General features: G+C 45.4%; 1 protein-coding gene across 1 annotated transcript; it reads right to left on the bottom strand.

Annotated features, from left to right (window-relative positions):
• Positions 1-5,572: 5,572 nt before the first annotated feature.
• On the bottom strand, positions 5,573-18,023 carry gabarapa (GABA(A) receptor-associated protein a). The gene is made up of 4 exons (XM_043682068.1): positions 17,664-18,023; positions 13,618-13,696; positions 7,610-7,728; positions 5,573-6,084 (listed from the first exon to the last, which is right to left on the bottom strand). The coding sequence occupies exons 1-4, from the start codon at positions 17,751-17,753 to the stop codon at positions 6,019-6,021; spliced, it is 354 nt and encodes a 117-aa protein (XP_043538003.1). The 5' UTR covers positions 17,754-18,023; the 3' UTR covers positions 5,573-6,018.
• Positions 18,024-18,973: the final 950 nt, after the last annotated feature.

Genomic DNA, 18,973 nt, shown 5'->3' with positions numbered 1-18,973 from the left:
ATTGAGATTACGAACCTGGCTGGTCTGGGGCCCTTTGGGAGAGGAATCCCGCACGAATACGGGTTTTGTTACATTTGATGTTAACACATTCCGAGCACGTATCTCACTACCCAATTTCTATGTTATCTGCTGTTTTTTTCTTTCTTTCTCTTATTTGAATAATGTAAGAGACTTAAATATACACTCTGGTTAGTTGTAGGTTTGATTAGTAGTTAGTTGAGTTCTGTTTTTTTTCCTCGGTATTTTTCTTTTGTTAAATTTTGGTTATTATATATTTAAGATTTAATTGTATATCAATGTTTGTACTTGAGAGTTTTGTTTATTTTTGTAAACTTGTAAAAATGTTAAATTTCTAATAAAAATATCTAAAAAAGAGTGCAAATACATTCATCTCTTACTTTTACAGATTAACTCCCATATCTCTCAAAATTGTAACTTCTTTCCCTTCTCCCCTTGTTCTTCCTGAGTAAACTACCCACAAAGGTGAAGTCTTTGTAGAGATTGGGCACTAACTCCATACCCTGCCTAGGCTGTGCATTCTCCTGCAGCTCCTCTTGGGGGTCTCCTTTACTACCTTCACTAATGCCACTGGCTTAGCTTTTTTTCCCACATCTTTTCCCACAGTGCCTTTTTTAACGACCAGCACTGTGTCTTTACATGTCCCACCTTCTGGAAATGAGCACACCATTTCCCAGTGCTCTTCTGAAACCACTGGCATTGTAACTTTCTGTGTCCCACTCCATTACAGTGAAAACACCTGAGGCCTTTCACCTCCTTTCCGCCCTCTTGGACTTCTTTCACATGTGGTAAATTCTTACCCGTGTTCTCTACTCTTTATTTCGTAGTGTAGGTTCTCCCCTTCTCCCAATTTCTATCCCTCACAGGGCGAAATTCCTGTCGGAAGCTAAATTTCACTTTCTGCACCAATGTATGCAGTCAAAAGGCCTCTGGAACTTTGGCCAGCCTGTTCTTGGAAACAATCAACTCATCTAGCACCAATGGGATCCCAAAACTGGACATCCATAATCCAGTCAAATGTTAAAGGGACAAAATGCACTTGCAGTGAATGAATCTACAATGCCTCTCAGTGACCCAGTAACACCCCTTGCAGGCTACATGCTCAGGACAGCAATAAGACAGCTCCTGAAAGCTATCATGATCCACAAGACAGTGGCCACTCCCTATGCTGGCCTAATGCCTTTCAGCTCTAGTACGCACAAGCTAAAATCGATAAAGCCCCTTCAAGCAGAGCCAAAAGTATATTGTTAAACGACTCACTGGTTAGGCTTCTGTCCATCTCCCTTGCAGCCCTGGAAGTAGTGGTGAGCTGCCTTCTCCAACTGCTACAATCCATCTGGTGTAGGCACACACATTGCGCTCCCAAATCTTGACCCAGTGACAACAGAGGCACAGCAGATGATACATTTCCAAGCCAAGATGGCATGGGGCTTGGAGAGGAACATCCAGGTGGCATCTACTGTCCTTGTACTTTGAAGAAACTTTGATGCAGCGTGACAGAGCATCTTCCAGATAGCACACAAGACCAGCACTGGATACCAGAGGTGCCAACCATGCGGACGGTTTTCTCCTGGTGTGTCAAGCATCTGGATTGTTGCTGGAGCTGCACTGATCCGAGCAAGCCGAGAGTATTCCTACACTTGGGTCTGAACAGTAGTGAAGGCTTTGCAGAGTCTCTGGCTTCTGACCTGCTCTTGCAGCCATTGTATTGACCTGGCTTGTTCAGCTTCTGGCCAATGGTATCCCCCACGGGATGTGGATGTTGGAAGAAATTAGCAATGGTGATACCAGTTAGGAACACTCCTGTTGGAAATGGGCATTGACACTTGTGCCACACTTATTTTCCTCTCATCCGCCTCAGGCTCATGCTGTCGAGGTAGTGTTTGATACAGTCAAGGACCCCTTCAATAATGAAGGCTCCACCACTAGGAATGGGATTAACTACTCTCAGCTTGCCTTGTTGAACTATGAATGGTTAATGGGTAATCAATTTACTCACTTGTGACCCTGTGACAGAGCAACTGTAAACAGGTGGGCCTGAGGCCCTACCCAGAGGAACTTGAAATGGCAGGGAAGCTTTTGTGATACCTGGGAGGCTTGGGTTCAGATCCCACCTACTCCACAAATGTGACACAGGTCTCTCTGAACAGGCTAAATACGCTGAGGAACTTGACTTTTGCGACAGTGATAGCGCTCCTAGCTCTGGGCCAGGAGATCTTGGGTCATGTCCCACCTGCCCCACAGGTAGGTCATAACACCTCTGAAGAGGTTGATTAGAAATTACCCACCCCAAGGACCGCTCCTGCCTGATGTTCTGGAATTGAGATGACTGACCTCCAACAACCACAAGCACTTTCCTACGACCGATCACACACTCCTGTTTCAGTTCCCATTGACTCCAGTTTTGCTCGGACTCAGTGATGCCAGACTTAGTGAAAAGCTGCCTTAATAGCCAAGGACTATCACTTTCACCACCATGGCAATGTTGGAATTAAATTTAAAATCAAACTGGCAGGACCCAATCTGAATTAAATGAGCAGGTTATTGCCAAGGAAATTCCACTGGATAGCACTGATGACGATCGCAGTTTTCCTATTGATCACATTAGACCCACGAGGTGAAATGCAGTTAGCCCCTACTGCCCCAGCAGTATCTAATGCAGTCAGCCATTTCTTGATATCGTACGGACCATACCACATTAGCAAAGGACTGGTTTCTGTGATGCTGGGGAGGCAAGATGGATAGGCTACAATGCATTTCCATTTGAAGATTGCGGCAACTGCTTCAGCCTTGTCCACTGAAAGAATATTGCAATTGTAGTGAGACAGCTCAGAGTGTAACACGCCTGCAGGAAAGATGAAATCTAAAGCGCTTCCTGTAGCATTCAGTTTGTTAACTGCCTCCAGCTGATCTTTTCCAGTACAGCTACAATACTGTTAAGCTCGACGTGGAACAGTGGCTAGCACTGCTGCCTCACAGCTCCAAGGATCTGGGCTCAATTCCACCCTCAGGTAGCTGTCTGTTTGGAGTTTGCACATTCTCCCCCTGTGCATGTGGGTTTCCTCCCACAGTCCAAAGATGCACAAGTTAGGGTGGATTAGCTATGCTGTATTGTCCTGTAGTCTTCAGAGATATGCAGATTGGGTGGATTAGCCATGGGAAATGTGGATGGGGGGGGTAGTACAGGGAGGAATGCCCTGCAGAGGGTTGGTGCAAACTCAGTGGGCCACATGGCCTGCTTGCACACTGTAGGGACTCTATCTAAAGGTAGATGTAGCAAGATGGTGGATACAGGAGTAATATCACTCAGTTCTGGGCATAGGTTTGCTCGCTGAGCTGGAAGGTTCGTTTCCAGACGTTTCACCACCATACTAGGTAACATCATCAGTGAGCTTCCAGATGAAGCTCTGGTGACATGGCCCAATTTCTACTTGTGTAGTTAACTTTCCTTGGGGCGGTGAGGTCATTCCTGGTTCTTTTTCTCAGGGGGTGGTAAATAGGATCCAAGTCAGTGTGTTTGTTGACAGTTCTGGCTGAAATGCTACGCTTCTAGGAATTTTTGTGCATCTTTGTTTGGCTTGTCCTAGGATAGGTATATTGTCCCAGTCAAAGTGGTGCCCTTCCTTATCTGTATGTAAGGATACTTGTAAGAGAGGGTCATGTAATTCTGTGGCTAGTTCATGTATCCTGGTGGCTAGTTTTCTGTCTGCTTGTCCAATGTAGTGTTTGTTACAGTTCTTGCAAGGTATTTTGTAACTGACATTATACAGCCAACAAGCACAACTAGAGTCTTTCAAGTTCATTAGCTGCTGTTTTAGTGTATTGGTGGGTTTGTGGGCTACCATAATGCCAAGAGGTCCGAGTAGTCTGGCAGTCATTTCTGAAACTACAAAAGTCAACAACCACCCTCAATTTTAAAGCTCAGTTCAAGCTAGTTTTGGCAAAACATTCCGTGGGAATTAGCTGCAAATAAGACTGAGGTTTGACAAATAGGTTTGGTTCGAAGATCTACTTTTATATTTAAAATAAAAAATGCCAGCAAAATGTCAACATTCTTCATGTCCCTCCTTTGATTAAGGGGGTGACTCAGGCCAAAGCAGTTTGCTGCAGTTGTACACAGCACTGGCAAGACCATGTCCAGAATCACGTGTATGGTAATGGTCACTATTTAAGGACAAACATAACTGCATTAGAAACAGCAGTCATTTCCAAGATGTCTTTGATGTAGGGGAGAGTGGCTAGGGTTTCTGGATATGCTTTGTCTGCTTGTTTGGGTTTGTTGCTGAGAAAATCGGTGGACTGTTCTTTTTGAATACACTGTATAGGTGACTTTCCTCTGCTCTGCATAGTTCCTCTGTGCTGCAGTGTGTGGCGGCTCGTTGAAATAATGTTCTAATGCAGTTTCGTTTGTGGGTGTTGGGATGATTGCTTCTGTAGTTCAGTATTTGGTCCGTATGAGTTTTTTTTCCCAGTAGTAGGAAACTACACAGAGCACAGGAAAATCACCTATATAGTGTATTCAGAAAGAACAGATACCCAATGAACACAGTCCACAGATATCTCAGCAACAAACCCCAAAAATAGACAACACATCCAGAAACCCTAGCCACTCTCCTTAAATCAAAGACATCTCAGAAATGACTGCCAGACTACTCTGACCCCTTGGCATCATGGTAGCCCACAAACCCACCAACACACTAAAACAGCAGTTAAAGAACTTGAAAGACCTTAGACAGACAAGCAAAATTAATGTAATTTACAAAACACCTTGCAAGGACAGTAACAAACACTATATTGGACAAACAGGCAAAAAACTAGCCACCAGGGTACATGAACATCAACTAGCCACACAAAGACATGACCCATTCTCACTAGCATCCTTACACACAGATGAGGAAGGACAGCACTGCGACTGAGACAACACATCCATCCTAGGACAAGCCAGAGATGTGCTAGAATTCCTTGAAACATGGCATTCCAATCAGAACTATCAACACACACTGACTTGGATCCCATCTACCACCCCGAGGAAAAAAAAGCAGGAAATGACATCACTACAGGAAATGATGTCACCAACCCAAGGAGAGCTACACAAATAGAAAGCAGGCTTCACCACCAGTGCTTCATCTGGAGGCTCACTGATGAGGTCACCTAGTAGGGTGACGAAACATCTGAAAATGAACCTTCCAGCGCAGCGAGCAAACCTACATCCAGAACCTCAACTGAGCTACAAATCTTTGCAAAACTCGCTAATATCACTTGGTATCCAAGGCTTAGGCTTCGGCTAATACTGAGGATCTGGGCTCAAAACCAACCACAGTCACTACTGCGATTTAAATTCAATTTTAGAATGGAGACCAAAAGTAAAACATCCATATCATAATAATGTTTCCTTAAAAATGCACCATTCTTAGCTGGTGCAGTCTATATGGGACTCCAAACTCTCAACTCAGCTCAAGAGGTCAACAGAGGAGCAGCAACAAACCACATCCCATGGGAGAAGGAATAAAATAAACAACTCAGCAGAAGGAAAATAACAGACAATACAGAGACGTAGTGTACTGGCGTTTTATTATTAGCTTCCACGGTACATGAGGTGTCCCCTTCGGCAGCAAGACAGCACAGTTGGCGAAAGACTCATCCAATCAGCTTCTGAGTTGACATTAAGGGTGAACAAAAAAAATACAGGGCAAAAATTAACCCCCCCCCCCCCCCCACCCCGGCAAAATTAAAGGGAATCAAAAGAACCAGAAGCAGGAGAGCAGGAACCATAACAGGAAGAGCTCAGAAATCAGCAGACACATCAGAACAGCTCCTTTAAAAGGACAACTTCATCTCCTGCTTCCCCCTTCCCCTCCTACCCCCACCCCCTTATCCCATCTCCATTTATCGCAGGTTATGACAGAAAACACAAAAATGATCAGCATTTATAGAACACACCAGGAACTGCAGAGCCAGAGAACAGCGAAGCCTCTGAAGCCACCAGCAGCGAAGCAGATGTTAGATTCCGTAAACACTCTCGTCACTGTAGGCGATGTACAAAAAGAAATCCTCTTCGTGATGTTCCTGAGACAAAAATGGGGAGGTGCTGAACAGACTGGCAACAGACAGAACCCCAACACCGCCCATACCCACCTTTCTTTATACCTATGCTAAGGCTTCACATGGGTTGGCAAGTTCTAAAATCGCCCAGATCTGACAGACTTGCAAACCACCCAGACAAAGAACTTATGTCCCCTTTCAGAAGATGAAGGCCCCAGAGCTCCAAGACTGGTGAAGTGGTGTCACCATTGTAACTGTGGGTCAATTTGCACACAGCAATACCAAGTTGACAAGCAGCTTTTTATTTACACAAGTGGGGGGATAAATACTGGACCAGGCACTCGAGAGAAACATCATGCTCTCGTTCAAGAAGCACTGAGGGGGGGCGGAAATGCTTAGGTTTAACATCCAACCCCAGAGCTCACCCCTCTGACTGCAGCACTCCCTCAATGCTACTGTGAAGTACCAATTAAACCCATGACCTTCTGACTGAGGTACGAGAAATATGCCAGCATTCCATATTAGGTGCAATCTGACCGTCACATCTGACAACAATCCTGTACACTATAAAACACTACAAAAGTCAACAACCACCCTCAATTTTAAAGCTCAGTTCAAGCTAGGTTTAGCAAAACATTCAGTGGGAATTGGCTGCAAATAAGACTGATTTTTGACAAATAGATTTGGTTCTAAGATCTACTTTTATATTTAAAATAAAAAATGCCAGCAAAAGGTCTTCAATACTCATTTCCCTCCTTTGATTTAAGGGGGTGACTCAGGCCAAAGCAGTTTGCTGCAGTTGTATACAGCACTGGCAAGACCACGTCCAGAATCACGTGTAGTTATGGTCACTATTTAAGAACAGACATAACTGCATTAGGAACAGCTCAGAAAAGGTTCAAAACCGATTCCTGGGAAGACAACGGTGTTTATGAGGAAAGATTGGACAGGCTGGGCCCTGGGCCAATATCCACTGAAGTTTGGAGAAATGAGAGGCAATCTGCTAGTGACAGAGTGAATCAGGAGGAAACTTGACAGGATGGATAGTAGGTGAATGTTTTCCACCTTTTTGATGGGGGCCAAGGGGAAGAGAGACACAGTCACATGGCAGTAATTTGGGGTTCCCCACTTAAAGATAAGGAGACATGACCAAAGTAGAAAGAGAAGAGACCGTGGGATTAATTTTATGGCCAAAGTAGAAAGATTCTCAATTTGAGGCACTCAAAAAGGTATTGCCGAGAGAGGGAAGAGTGGAATCACATTGAACTCTGTTGCAAGCTTGAGAGGTCAAAGGGTACAATGCTGGTCCTAATTGGGGCACAGTTCTCAGATGGAACCAGGTCAGGCTATTAACTGAGATGAGATTAAACCTGAAGTGTTCAACTGGCATAGACTCCAGCTCCCATCACAATGCCCCCCACAATCATCTGCTCCCATCACTGACCCAGCACGGCTCGCCGACAGACACCAGCTCCCATCACTGACCTAGCACAGCTCCCCCACGGACGCCAGCTCCAATTCCTACCCCGGTACAGCTCCCATCACTGACCTGGTACAGCTGCCCCATGGTTGCACTGGTAGGTGGAATGACGTTGTTTACAAAGAAGAAGAGGGCATCCTCAGCTCTCAGATGAATGCGTTTTCGAATCAGAAAGTAGAACTGTCCAACTGCACGAAAACCAGAAACAAAGTATTAAATAAAACCCAGACAAAAACACTGCATTACAATTAAACCAGTCTCTGAAAAGATGCCAACTTCAGCTACAGTCTTCAGCCACACTGCTCGAGTTACTGAATATCAGGAGTATTCTCATCAGTGACAACACCATAATGAACAGGAAGTGGAGCAGGCAGTTCAGTTTCTCAAGCCTGCTCTACCATTCAGCAAAACCATGGCTGATCTAACAATCCTCACATCCACATTCCTGCCCATTTCCTGGACTCTAATTTCCCGAGCGATCAAGAACCTGCTGAGGGTGGCAGCCGGTGAGAAGTGGTGTTCCACAAGGCTCAGTACTGGGAGCACAACTTCTCACTTTATACATTATAACAATCTAGATGATGGAACTGAGAGCATTCTGGCTAAATTTGCAGATGATACAAAGATAGGTAGAGGGACAGGTAGCATTGAGGAGGCAGGGAGGCTGCAGGAGGATTTGGACAGGTTAGGAATGTAGACAAAGAAGTGGCAGATGGAGTACAACGTGGGAAAGTGTGAGGTCATGCACTTTGGTAGGAAGTAGAGACATGAACTATATTCTAAATGGGGAGAAAATTCTGAAGTCTGAAGTGCAAAGAGATTGGAAAGTTCTGGTCCAGAATTCCCTCAAGGTAAACTTGCAAGTTGGTTGGTAGTTACCAAAGGAAATGCAAAGATGGCATTTGAGGGGATCTGGGAAGTGTATTATGTGCAGTTTTTGGGCCCCATGTCTCAGAAAGGATGTACTAGTCCTGGAGCGTGTTCAGAGGTTCCCAAGAATGGTCCCAGGCATGAAAAGCTTAAACATCTGAGGACTCTGGGTCTATACTCGATGGAGTTTAGAAGGATGGGGGACTGTTATCTAATTGAAAACATACAGAATACTGAACAGCCTGGACCGAATACACGCTGGAAAGATGTTTCCACTGGTAGAAAAGACCAGAACTCGAGGGCATAGCCTTAAGAGTAAAGGGAAGACCTTTTAGAATGAAGATAAGGAGAAACTTCTTCAGCCAGAGAGTGGTGAATCTCTGGAATTCATTGCCACAGAAGGCTGTGGAGGCCAGATCATTGAGTCTATTTCAGACTGAGATAGACAGGTTCTTCAATATCAAAGGGATCAAGGCTTACAGGGAAAGTGTGGGAGATGGGGGTTGGGAAACTTATCAGCTATGATTGAATGGCTGAGCAGGCTTGACGGGCTGAATGGCCTTATTTATGCTCCTATGTCTTATGGTCTAACCTATCTTAGCCCACAGCTCTTCATAGCAAGAAGTTCCAAAGCCTCTCAACCTTCTGAAAGACCAAGTTCCTCCTCATCACAGTCTTTAATTGGCACCCCTTTATTTTGAAATTATGCCCTTTAGTCCAAGACTCTCCCATGAAGATCATCATGTTCTAATGCTGCAATGTTGTCTGGGCCATAGCCTTTGCAGTATCCAACGCCTCCAACAGTTTCTTGATATCACGTTGAGTGAATCAAAATCGCTGAATTCTGGTTTCTGCAATGCTGGGGACCACCAGAGGCGGCCAGGATGGATCCACTCAGCACTTCTGGCTGAGGATTGCTGTGAAAGCTTCAGCCTTACCTTTTGCACTGATGTGCTGGGCTCTTCCATCATGGAGGATGGGGAAATTTGTAGAGCCGCCTCCTCCAGTGACTTGTTTAATTGTCCACCATCATTCATCACTGGATGTGGCAGACTGCAGAGCTTAGATCTGACTTATTTGTTGGGGGAAATCACTTAGCTCTATCACTTGCTGCTTATGCAGTTTGGTGTGCAAATAGTCCTTCACCAGGTTACCACCTCATTTTCAGGTATGCCTGCTGCTGCTCCCAGCAATGCTCTCCATTGAACCAGGGCTGATCCCCTGGCTTGATGGGAATGATTGAGTGTGGGATATGCCAGGCCATGAGGTTATAGATTGCACTGGTGTACAATTCTACTCCTATTACCTTCTAAAATGTCCACCATTGCTTGCTTACTGTCATTCCCATTAGTCTAGCTGCCCAGTTCACTTTAGCCTACTCCATTTCTCATTCCATTTTAATTCCCTTTAAGCTAAGCACAGTAGTTTCCTCCCCAACTTTCTCTCACACAAACACAATATTAAACTCAATCAGGATATGGTCACTACTTCCAAGGGGATCTTTTACTCCGATCAGATTTTAAACCTGCCTCACACCCATTACCAGATTGAATGGTAACCTGCTCCCTGGTTGGTCCCATGACACATTGCTCTAGAGCACTCTAATGCACTATTAGCTGTCATGATCACATTTTTCAATTTGATTAACACAACCAACAAGATTAAAGTCACCTGTAATTATTGCTGTGTTCTTTTTGGATGCTCCTATTTGACGATTTATAGCTTTTCCCACAGGAGTGGTTTTCATTTGGGGGTCTGGACACCACCAATGTCGTCTTTCTGTTATTGTTTGTCTACTTCCACCCAGATGGGCTCTACAGAGCCTAGATCATTTCTCAAACTTCTCAGTTCTTAATAACAGCTCTACTCCACTAACTTTGCCATCCCTCCAAAAGGTCAAATATCCCAAAATATCTCAGTTTTGATCTCCTTGTGAGCGTGTTTCCATGATGGCTGAGATCATATTAATTTACCTCAACCTGTGCTGTCAGTTTATGTAACTTATTCCAAATACTTTGTGTGTTAAGATAAGCCTTTAAATTTTGTGTTATTGAATTTCCCAACTTTTATGGTTGAAGGTGACATCGACACCTAGGGTGGGCAGTCCCTTTTATTTACGGGACTGCCCACCTTTGCAGATTCCCAACATCTACCGAGGGTGCAAGGTGAAGAGCACGCTTATAGAATTGTACCAACAGCATCCCAAAGCAGTGATTACAGATTTTAATCAGGGGGTGGGGGCAAAATCTGGAGATGGAGGTCAAGAATATACATTCAAGAATAATGTCCCGCCCCCCCCTCACTGTCCTCGCTTCTTCAGAGGAAGCATCTGTTTAGTAACTCCCTCCCAACTGCGCAGCCAAAAACATGCAATATGCAGAAACCAACGCAGCTGCAGAGCGAGGGGAAAGGGTTAACTGCCTGGATGCTTATTAGGAACTGCCTAACAGGCTGTTGCGTTTTTCAATTTGCCATTCCAGCTTTAACAGCATCTCCTTTTCGCATCTAGCTGACCTTTCTGTGTCTACAGGCACACGTGATTGAATTATTTGACACGTATTGCCAGACAGAGAAACATGATGACTCATGGGCAAGGCAGAGACCCTGGAATGAGTCCAGCAAATCGACAAGGATAGTGCCAGAAAAAACCTGATCCATAAATCAGCAAGCAGCAAACACTGCAGAGCCCGGAAAAAAAAAAAAATGGGCATTTTCACCAAAACATGCTACACGCTATCAAATCTGTCCGAGAGTGCGCCATTTAGAACGAAGAGGGACTATTGCACTGGCACACCCACACAGAGGTTTACAGTGCAGTAATGGGTGGAGTGATGCAGGTATTCCTACAGCACAGGCTTCACCAAAAAACAAGTGCTTTAGAAGGTAAACTATTCAGGGCAGCATGGTGGCTCAATGGTTAGCATTGCTGCCTCTCAGCACCAAGGACCCAGGTTCAATTCCTGCCTCAGGTCACTATCTGAGTGGAGTTTGCACATTCTCCCTGTCTCTGCATGGTTTCCTCCCACAGTCCAGAATTAGTGTGGTTTGGTCATGCTAAATTCGCCTTCGTATCCAGGGATGTGCAGGCTAAGTGGGTTAGCCATGGGAAATGCAGGGTTCCAGGGATAGGGATGTATCTGGACGGGATGCTCTTTGGAGGGTCAGTGTGTACTTGATGGACTATTTTCACACTGTAGGGGATTCTTGAAAAAAAAACAAACAAAAACAGCTCAATGACAAGTTCAGTAAACCTCTTAACAGAGAAAGGTGATTAAACCTTCTTTAGCCAACAAAATGGCAACATTCACACCAATTCAGCTGGACATTTAAAAGATACCTCCCGCAGTTCCTGAACTCTCAGGGCGTAGAAACATCTAGAAAAAGGAGAGAATCGCTGGCTGCCACTTTCCATATGGAGACTTCAATATTCCCCTGGCTTGCCTTTCAGGAGAAAAGGTTGTAAGGACAATGTCACTGGGCTAGTAAACCCAGACAGCCTTCAGGCTAACAGGGACACAGGTTCAAATTTCACCCTGAAGCTGATGAAACTTTAACTGAATTCATTCACCTGAATTTAGGAGAAGAAAATCTGGAATTGAAAACTAGTCTTAGTAAATGGTGACCAGGAAACACTCTGCAGAAAACCTCATCTCTAATGCCCTAAGCCTGACCTGAAATAGCCCAACAAGCAAGACTCAAAATAAACCGAAGTAGCTGATAAATCCACCCCCAAAATCTACAACTTAGGAGGGAGAGCAATCAGTGAAGAGTCATTCATGTGAGCTGAACGGAAAGGAAAGGATTAGAGAAACTGATAGGGAAAGAACTAAGGGATTTGACAACTCGATGGGAAGGCTATGGCTTAGAGAGGGAGGCTGCCAAGAGAGGAGAGAAGAACTGCAAAGGAGAGAGAGAAAACAGTTTAAAACCAGTCAAAGAAACAGCTAACTTAGATCTGAAAACAAATGCTGGAGATCACAGCTGGTCACAGCACCCATGGAGAGAGAGAGAGTGCAAGTTAATGGTTTGAGTCTGTTCTTCAGCTGAGGTCATCTAGACGAGAAACATTAGCTTACTCTCTCTATGGATGCTGTCTGACCTGCTGTAATCTCCAGCATTTGTTGTTTTCAGTACAGATTCCAGCATCTGTAGTAATTTGCTTCTAGCTAACCAGGGTTACCTGACCCAAAACGTTGAATCTGCTTTCTCTCCACAGACTTGCAGAGTTTCTCCAGCAATTTGTGTTTGTTTCAGATTTCCATTATCTGCAGTCCTGAGTTTTGAGAAAGTTAGGAAAGCTTGAATTGGAGGGAACTAACTACTTGCAAATAAGATATCAAAAGCTTAAGGCTGCATGTTGCCAGGAGCTGGTGGACAAGGAATGTTTGCGGTATAGGTTCTTTACGATTACTGTATCAATAGTTTTGGATTTAAATCCGAGATGCAAAGATAGTAACTGTGGAGTTAAATTATTTCAGCTTTGTGAACGTGCTATGAAAACATTGCCAGTCTGTAGAAGCTGGCTGTGTGTATGCAGAAGGATCTCTCATTTTGAAAACTAAACCACTGATGTATGCCTGCAAAGCTGAACCAATTTAAAACTCTGGTCTAGGAAATTAATGCTTAATTAATCTGTTGTGGTTTTAAGGTTAAACAGTGTTGAAACTTGAGGAAATTGTTCCTCTAATTGTGATCGGAAGTCCAAATAAACTGTACATCAACACAAACACAGAAGGTAACATTACTACCTGACTGCATTACCCAATAAAGTTAGGTGAGAATAAACAAAAGATACCCAAAATTAAAAACTGCCTCTTGAATAAAGATATTTAGCATCCTGCTAGCAAGCCACTCACTTGAGTGCGCTATCCTGGCCAATGATTTTCACATTTCATATATATTTCTTGAATCTAAAATAAACTCAAGTTGCTCAAAATTAAGGAAAAGATCCTCAACGTTGGCCTGCAGATAAGTGGCAGGGGTTCAAACATAGCCACGGAAATAGTGAATTGGTTAAATAGGGCTAAGGATGGGATGGATATTCTGTGCTCCGTATTTTGATGACCTTGTGGTCAAGGAGACAAAGGTGGGTGCAGACTCACTGACTTGTACCAGGTGTAAAACACAGCAGCGGTGGTCCCTGCAGCTGCTGGTATTCACTGGCCGGACGTCTTTCCTGTGGAGAGCCGGGTACAGTGGTGGCTTACCTGTCAGGTCAGATGGCACAAGGTACTTCTTCTTGTCAAGGTCCCCTATCCTGGCCTTTGGTGCCTTCTCCACGATCACCTACACAGGCCAAATACACGTTAGATAAAACCTCAACCGCCAAGCTCTTTTTCTCGCTCAACCGAAGACTGCAATATGAATAGTCTTATCACAGATCTAGAAAAGTGCCAAAAGGGAGGGTGAACCCCAAGAGCAATAAAGTAACTGCATGGTACCCACTGCCCCAGTAAAAGAGGAGCTCATCAGGCTACATTTCCTTACATACCAAGATAACATGAACCCTGACAGCCAGCCAGGTACATAGATGGAGCGTCTCTGCTGGGTGAAGCCTGAAAGGCAGCATCCTCAGAGTTACACCACAACAGGATGCAGTACTGGCAGGTACAGACTGCTACTGGAATTTTCTGATGTGATAGTTCGCCCATAGGCCCCAGTTACAAGCCAAGGAAATACCACCATTTTGTGTTTGAATTCCAGGGTCACCCTGCCCTTTGCCTTGTCCACTGGAAGGACTGATATTTTTGACATCCACAAGGTAGTACTGTTTAGGAATGCCTGGTTCCCTCAGCAACAGCTTTCCTTGGAGCAAGCTTCTGATTTGGGCAGTCAAGAAATTCAGGACAAGCAATCTGGTCACTGTCACCTCTGGAAGGCACAGGGCAACCTGTGCCCGGTTCCCACATCAACAGTGACCACTTTCTGCAACAATGACTTGGTGCTCTCAGCAATACTGCAGAAGCGTGGGGCAAGCACTCAGACTTCCTCTCTAGTTACATCATCAACTACACGTGGCACACATTGAGCAAAAGGTTAAGGAGAAAGTACAGTGACATCCCAGCATTCCTGTAAAAGCCTCCATGTAAAGAAAGCGAAACCACTGCCTGGCTTCTCAATTACAGGAAATACAGAAGCTAAAAGCAAAAACAGGAAAGCGATAAAGCAAAGGCCCCGCAGGTCAACCTCCCCAAGGTAAAGCCGGACCCCAAGAGACCTACCAAACTTTAGAACAAACATTTTAACCAACCAACTGATTCCCTTCATACAAAACTGCAATCTTCAGGAAGTATTACTTCTGCATTTGGTTATATTCCCCCAGTCTGATTTTTTACCCTGTAGCTGCCTCAAATAAATATTTCACTCAGCAGTGAAGACCAACAGCAGAATTAGAACAAGGGACAAGATGGGCAGATCAAGACTCATTTGTCAAAGAACTGTTCACACCAATGTACAGCCACGGAATCAGGTTGAAACAAGGCCTTACCTACAATGCCTTTATTTATAACCAGGTGAATAGATTCTTGAAGTTGGGAGATGGAGCCATTTGCACAGGAACTAACCTGCTAAACTTTTTGCCCATGATCAAGCTTGGCAATGAACATCCATCATTAATTTAAAAAAAAGCAAACTGTAAACTACAACCAAATGTCTGAAGGGGCACATCACTGTTATGCAGCGCTGCAAACTGCACACAACAAGATCCCACAAACAGCTGATTTAACAGCCAGCTAATTCTGTATGATTGATACTGACCAGCATCCTGGGAAAACTCACCTGCTCTTCAGGGAAGGTTGAGTATCGTGTTGCTGTCAACCAAGACAGGGTAAACAGGTACTTGGCTGAACACCTCTGACATGTTGCACTGCAGCATCAGGCCCGAGAGCCAAGCTGACTCAGAGTCACCAGGATGAGCTTCCACTGAATCACAACACTCTTCATTCCACTTAATATCACACCCCCACCGAAACATTAAGCAGCCTGGGACGGCCCTGAAATTGCCAGATTTAGTAGGAGGTTTGACTGCTCCATCTATCGTTATTTCTTCACCTTCAAAGTTAAGGTTCCAAAAATGTAAAATCCTTTTTAAGGAAGAAAAGTGGTCGGTGGGGTAGAGAGATAAAGGTGAGAACAAGAGCCAGGTCTGAGGTGTAACCACAGTGACATGGCAAAAACAATGCTGTCTCACAGTATGAGCCACTGAACATACCATCAAGAATTCACGGTAACAAGTACAGATTTGTTAAAATAGGGGGAGAATAGCCTGTGTGCTGAAATGACTATCTATAGGTGAGTGGCTCTATGACAGACCACCCAGGGTTGGAATTCTCCATAATCACACCCAATCGCATACAAAACACGGAGATTGAGTGCACATTCCTAGCCCTTCTGTGCACTTGTTTTCATGTCATGGGTATCTCTGCCAGTTTGACTGCACTCGGCACAGGAAGATGGCGACATCTGGGGAGATCAGGACTACATCAGAGGACAGTTCCCAGGGCAATACCCCATGCAAGAATTGCACAACATAGCCTCTGTTAGATTTACACTGAGCAATCAATGCATTAAACAAGCTTGGCAAACCAAGTGATGAAATAGGGATTGATAGACAACACTTGGAATTCAATATCCAGTTTAGAGGGACTGATACTGCTGAATGACAGATTTTTTCAAACACTAGTAAGCTGCAATCTGTCACTATTACACCCCCAAGAGAGAGGCTGTCTGCTGCAGTCTGTATGGATCACTCACTGTATACACTGACGGTATGGCAAAAAGACAATTTGCTCCTTAGAAACGGGTCTGTGCTGCAATACGGTGCTCCTGACCTCAGAGAGCTAGCGATGTGCAAAGCAGCCTGTGTTAACAGCCTCAATTTTGAAGCACTCACAGAACACGGTGGGGGCAGGGGATATCAGAATGAACCTGAATTCTTGCAGTCTTTCATCATCGCCAGATACCCCAAAGCACTTCATCTCCAAGGAATTATGTTTGAAGCATGAGGCCATGTTGCAGCTAATTAGCACACAGCAAGATCGCAAATAACACAATACAGATTGATATTTCTCCCTCAGTCAGTCAGGGACCAAGGACATCACTCTTCTTCAAATAGGGGACACATGATAATTTTACACCTCCCAAGGGGCGGTTAACGCTTCTGTTCAATGCTTCAGAGACATAAGCCAATCAGCAGCATGACAAGCTCAAGCACTGACTGTCAGCTCCCACTAAGAATTAGAGGGTGAGAGCACTGTCCTATTTTAAAAATTAAAATATTTTAAGTTATCCACAGCTCTGTAACTGACTTAGTAGGTCAATGTCACAGTTATTATTGTAACAATTACATTGGTTAATTTGTTTTGGCTTCATAACTGGCTTACGCAGAGCAACTCTCCAGTGACCCGGACCCTAACCAGCATATACTGGAGTTATTGTTGTACTCCCAAAGATTGTCAATGTAACATCAGGTTTGCCACTGGCTAGAGAGCAGATCATTCATTAGCTATGAGCGCCTCTGGTAACTGCACCCTAAACACTGGTTATGCTAGTTCCAGCAGATTTTGCATTCATTGCCAGTTGGTTACATCACACTAATAATCAATTACCAGTTAACTGTGTCCCAGTTATATTGCTTAAAAGCTGCCTATACGCAACTATAAAAGAATCAGTTAACAGGCGTCCAGACGGGGGCTGTAAGATCACTAACCGGTTAACAGGCCCCCAGACGGGGTCTGTAAGATCACTAACCGGTTAACAGGCCCCCAGACAGGGGTCTGTAAGATCACTAACCGGTTAACAGGCCCCCAGACGGGGGCCTGTAAGATCACTAACCGGTTAACAGGCCCCCAGACGGGGGCTGTAAGATCACTAACCGGTTAACAGGCCCCCAGACGGGGGCTGTAAGATCACTAACCGGTTAACAGGCGTCCAGACGGGGGTCTGTAAGATCACTAACCGGTTAACAGCCCCCCAGACGGGGGCTGTAAGATCACTAACCGGTTAACAGCCAATCAGACGTAGCTATAAGACTATTAACCAGTTAACAGCTAGTTAGACGCAGCTGTAAGATAATTAACCGGTTAACAGCTAGTTAAAGGTAGCTATAATTAGTTAACCAATTAACAGCTAGTTCTAGACAGAATAGATCATCCTCCCAGATAAACAGCTCCTGTGTTAGTGAAGGTGGTTACACGGGTCACCCACTGACAGCGAAGTGGTTAAGCTAGTTATACTAGTTAACGGGTGGACTGACCGGGACCCGGTCCGGGTATTTCTTGCGGATCTTCTCGCCCTCAGAGCGCCGCTTCTCGAACAGATGCTCCTCCTTGTATTGGAACTTCATCCCGGCCCCTGCCGCCACCGCCTCTCGGCCTCTCTCGCCTTCACTCGACGCTCGCTGCTCCGCCTCGGGCCTTGTCTCGCAGGAGCTCCCCGCGGGCTTTCACCTTCCTCGTCCTTGGGGCGGGGGACGTTAGGTATTTATTTTTTTAACGAGAGGAAAGTAACGGAAGGAGAGTTCGCTGCGCTCGGCTGTTTCGGAGTGTTTTCGCCCGTCTTCAATCTCCGGTCGTCAGAGTGACGGCGCCCCTCCTCCCGCGGACTGATACAGCCCCACCTCCCTCCACTCCCCATCACTGCGCATGCTCACTCCCTCTCACCCTCCCCCACCCAGGAGCAAAACAAAAGAGTCCGGCCACTCAATCGCCGCGGGCAAACATTTTTCCCCTCAGAAACCCTGCACCACCTCGCTGAGGGGGACGGGCCCGCCCGCTTACACCCCTTCCCCCTCTGACTACCCCAAAATCCTTCTTTCCTAGGGGAGTCAGGTGGGGCCCACGTCTGGGCATGCGCCGCACTCGGTGGCGGAAGGTGACTTCCATCCCCCGGGGTGCCGCGGTTTAGTCGTCACAATGGGTCACGAGACCCTCCGTCTACCCTTGACAGACCACGCCCCCCCAACACAGGCGTCACCTGACCCCAGTAATCACGTGGCTACCCAGCCCTCAGCACATCAATGCTCACCCAGCACCAGGGTCAGGGGATTTGCCCAGCAACTCATGGAGTCCTTTTATTAGAGTCATAGAGATGTAGAGCATGGAAACAGACCCTTCGGTCCAACTCGTCCATGCCGACCAGATATCCCAACCCAATCTAGTCTCACCTGCCAGCACCTGGCCCATATCCCTTCAAACCCTTCCTATTCGTATACCCATCAAAATGCCTCTTAAATGTTGCAATTGTACTGGCCTCCACCACTGTCTCTGGCAGCTCATTCCATACACGTACCACCCTCTGTGTGAAAAAAGTTGCCCCTTAGGTCTCTTTTATATCTTTCCCCTCTCACCCTACACCTATGCCCTCTAGTTCTGGACTCACCCACCCCAGGGAAAAGACTTTGTCTATTTAACCTATCCATGCCCCTTATAATTTTGTAAACCTCTATAAGGTCACCCCTCAGCCTCCAATGCTCCAGGGAAAACAGCCCCACCCTGTTCAGCCTCTCACTGTAGCTCAGATCCTCCAACCCTGGCAACATCCTTGTAAATCTTTTCTGAACCCTTT

This window comes from Chiloscyllium plagiosum, chromosome 43 (genome assembly GCF_004010195.1).
Source record: "Chiloscyllium plagiosum isolate BGI_BamShark_2017 chromosome 43, ASM401019v2, whole genome shotgun sequence".
NCBI classification, from domain to species: domain Eukaryota; kingdom Metazoa; phylum Chordata; class Chondrichthyes; order Orectolobiformes; family Hemiscylliidae; genus Chiloscyllium; species Chiloscyllium plagiosum.
Note: the sequence above shows the minus strand (reverse complement) of the source record. Positions and strands in the feature narration are given on the sequence as shown.

Bases quoted from the DNA above. Each gene is read 5' to 3' on its own strand.
- gabarapa (XM_043682068.1), bottom strand. From the start codon at position 17,753: ATGAAGTTCCAATACAAGGAGGAGCATCTGTTCGAGAAGCGGCGCTCT. The intron at 13,697-17,663 runs GTCAGTCCACCC...TGGCCTGTGTAG, and splicing joins AATACCCGGACCGGGTCCCG to GTGATCGTGGAGAAGGCACC. The intron at 6,085-7,609 runs GTCAGTGATGGG...TTTTTGTCTCAG, and splicing joins CCATGGGGCAGCTGTACCAG to GAACATCACGAAGAGGATTT.